This window comes from Myotis brandtii, unplaced genomic scaffold (assembly GCF_000412655.1).
Source record: "Myotis brandtii unplaced genomic scaffold, ASM41265v1 scaffold194, whole genome shotgun sequence".
Taxonomy (NCBI): Eukaryota; Metazoa; Chordata; class Mammalia; order Chiroptera; family Vespertilionidae; genus Myotis; species Myotis brandtii.
The window spans coordinates 517286-521166 of NW_005357232.1; the positions used below are offsets into that span (position 1 = coordinate 517286).

Here is a 3881-nt window from a genome sequence, read left to right on the forward strand (position 1 = left end):
ATCTAATAAAAGAGTAATATGCAAATTAACCATCACTCTGCCACAAAGATGGTGGCGCCCATAGCCACAAGATGGCGGTGCCCAGTCCCCTCAGCCCCATCACTGGAATGTTTGGGCCTGTCAGCCCAGCCAGAGGTCGCGGGGACCAAGCAGAGAGGCAGGATCCGCCCACTCCAGTAGAGGATCAAGCCTCGCTGCTCTGCCACCTCTGGAGTGTCTGAAGCCAGCAGGGCCTACTTGGCTGTTGCCGCAGTGACCCGCGAGCAGGCAAGCACGGCCCGCAGGCAGCACCCAGCAGGGCCTGCTTGCCCATCGCAGTGGTGTGGAGCAGGCAGGCCCCGCAGAGAGCAGAGAACCAAGGGGAGCGGGCCCAAGCCATCAGTAGGACAACCCCTGAGGGCTCCTGGATTGGAAAGGGTGCAGGTCGGGCTAAGAGACCCCCCCCCACGCTGTGTACCAGGCCTCTAGTATACATGTAAGTTCTTTGGTTAATCTCTTCCTACCATCCATTCACCTCCGCCTTCCCTCTGAGCTTCATCAGTCTTTTCCATGTTTCTATGTCTCTAGATCTGTTTAGTTCATCAGTTTATTTTATTCTTTATATTCTACATATGAGTGAGATCATGTGATACTTGTCTTTCTCTGACTGGCTTATTTCACTTAGCATAGTACTCCAGGTCCCTCCAGGGTGTCATATTTAAAGTGAGTTTTATATCAACAGCATGTAATTGGGTGGTTTATCTTTTAATACATTCTGATGATCTCTTTTAACTGATATATTGTTTATATATTAGGATTTATTTCTAATTCTGTTTGTTCCCTCTGATTTTGTTCTTCTGCTTTCTCTTTTCTATGTGCCTATGGGTTATTTGAACATTATTTAAATTACCTACGGTGTTATTGAGTATATCTCTGAATATTTTCTTAGTGACTGCTCTAAGTATTACAATGTACATACATATTTAACTTACCACGGCTACTTGTATCAATGTTTTACCACTTCAAGTGGAATATAGAAACCTTAACATCACCTTAGATTTTAGTGAGTTCTACTTCCTAAATATTTCTCATATATTCCCTGTTTTCTTTGCCTCTATATCCCCTTCATAGCTACATTAGCCTCCCTAACATTTCCCTTTCTATTTTTTCACTCCTCTTTTCAATCTTTCTTCCTCACTGCCACAGAATGGTCTTTCTAAACATAATAGTTCTGGGCTCAAATCTTTGAATTGTTCTTTATTGTCTTCATGATGAATTTCAAACTCCTAAGCTTGGCATACAAGTTCTGTTATAACTTGCCCTTACCTTACTTTTACAACTTATTAAATCTCTCAGCTCTTACCCATGCTTGATTTCTTCTACACATAGTTATTACTGTAGGAGTCTATGTTCTACTTCCTAGAATGTCCCCTTCTCCTTTCTCTTCTGTACTTACCTCATACTTGTCCTTCAGGACTACTCAGTTAAAGAGAAACCACCACATGGACTCTTCCTGACTTCCTTTCTTCTTTAAATTATGTCTCCTTCTGCTATTTGCTTAACTTTATCATATTGCTACCATGATGTGCTGTTATTAGCTTATCTTCTTTCTCTCACTCTGTTTGAGCTTTTGAAAGAAATATGATACACATTTCCTAAATATTTAATAGTGAAGATGTGGCTTAAAATCTGCATTTATGAAATTGATTTAGAAGTTTTAAGGTACTATAAGCTTATTATGTGACAATTTAATATTGTATTGTATTGGTAATCAGACTTCATCTGAATTTCAGTTTACTTCTGGACAGAATGCTTAGAGGGCATAGACAAATTAGAAGTTGTATTTAGAAAATCAGGATGATAAATGGAGTTCTAAAGAGTTGGATATTTGTTACCTAGAGAAAATTCATAGGTCACACATGGCTCTCAAATATTTGAAAGACTTAATTCTTTGTGCCTGCTGAGGAGACATTTATGCAAATGGGAAGAAATACCAGGAAAACATATTTCATTTTAATATGTAAAAAGATTTCTATAATTACAGAAATAATAGAATGGTATAGATTGCCTTATGTTAGATAGTGGGTTATCTCTCCTGGGGATATCAAGGCCGAGGCTAGATGACCACTTATTGGGGGATGTTGTAGAGAGAATGCAGGCATAATAGAAATTTTGATTAAAGGCCATTTCATTTCTGAGATTTTATGCAACTAATACCAGAAGAAATGTGCCTCATATTCTAAGAGTTACCAAAACACTGAAGCAAATTAACTCATTCTTTATGTTACAGAAAGGATTAAAATACTAGTAGTAATTACTTGATAATAGAAAATATAACAATTATTCTGTTAATATAGGTAGATCTACCTACTTTTGCTTGCTTATATGCCTAAATTTATGAATTAAAGGTTAATGGCATTTAGAGCTAAGGTGAGCACTTTTGTTCTTTTTTGAAATATACCTTTTAGCTCTGATATATGCTCTGAGGAGCAGTTAGATATGAGATATGGAAAGGATGGACATGCATTTCAAGGTTTTCAGAATGTTCTATTTTACTTAAACTGTAGGGTAAGTACATATTAGTTTTTTTTGTTTTTTATATAGCTTATGAATATAAATTTCTTTGTAATATATTCCATGTTTAACTTTTAATAATCAGGTAAACAGAGCTGATAACATTTGTTAAATCTGGTTGTGGTTTGTCCATTATAATTATTTTTATGTGTGTAAGATATTTGCATATAACTGCTTTGATATTGAAAGTTGATGGTATGTAAGTGAAAGTGATTGACCCTTCCTTGCCTGCAGAACTTGACAGTACAGATGGTGCCAAGGTTTTTAGTAAGCAACCAGGAAGAATCCAGAGAGTAGCAAGAGGATCAGGTGTGTCAACGAGAGACGTTCAAGAACTTTTGACACAATATACCAAATTTGCACAAATGGTAAAAAAGATGGGAGGTATCAAAGGACTTTTCAAAGGTAAGGAAAATAAGCTCGTCATTTTAGTTAACACATTGAAAGGAAAGAAAGTAAAAATTAAAGCCAGGGATACTGCCAGTATTAGAAAATATATTGCTAAATTTCATGTTATATTTAAGTATTTCTAGGTTCATAATGTGATTTCTGATTTATCTGTTTTCATATTTAAGGTAATAAACACTCAGATTTTTTTAAACTTAATGAACTTATTTTTTGAAATGTAATATATATTAAAGAAAATGTAGAGAATATAAGATAAAATTTTAAAATACCATTACCTTTACTCCCCAGAGAATTTCATGGGTCCTATTCCAAATAATATTTGATATAACTTGTGTTTTCTTTTGATACATTTTGACTGTTTTCCATATTGTCAAATTTTCTTCAAAATATAACTTTTTAACCACTGCATACTATTCCAATTGAGCATATATCTTTGTTTAATGCAATGCTTCTTTGTTGGATATTTAGGCTGATTCATCTGCTTCTCTATCAATATCAGCTTTTGTATCAGTTTCTGTGCCATCTTCCATGAGCCAAGGGATTTTTGTTTGTTTAATTAGAAACAGTAGATGCTGAATAAATTTTGTAATAATTATATATGTATTTCCAATTTAGTGGTCAAATGTTTTTCAATATATGTTTTTTAGATTACTAATAAAGCTTAACTTATCTGTGCATTTACTGGTTTGAATTTCCTTTGTGAATCACCTCTTAGGTTAGCTATTATTTCTTTTTTGTTGTTGTTATTGCTTTGTAATAACTCTTTAAATCCTTGGTTTATATCTGCAAATATTTTCCCAGTTTTTTATTTGTCTTTAATATATATTTATATACATTTTTTTTTGTTAATCCTCGCCCAAGGATATTTTTTCCACTGATTTTTTTAAAATATATTTTATTGATTTTTTACAGCGAGGAAG

At 34.6% G+C, this 3881-nt stretch overlaps 1 protein-coding gene across 2 annotated transcripts in view; it reads left to right on the top strand.

Annotated features, from left to right (window-relative positions):
- The window catches only part of SRP54 (signal recognition particle 54kDa), a 48787-nt gene that overhangs the window by 40706 nt on the left and 4200 nt on the right, over positions 1–3881 (top strand). For both annotated transcript variants that reach the window (XM_005864964.2, XM_014538595.1), the window contains exon 14: positions 2788–2958. In XM_005864964.2, the coding sequence (XP_005865026.1) occupies positions 2788–2958 (171 nt within the window). The remainder of the gene's footprint in view (positions 1–2787; positions 2959–3881) is intronic.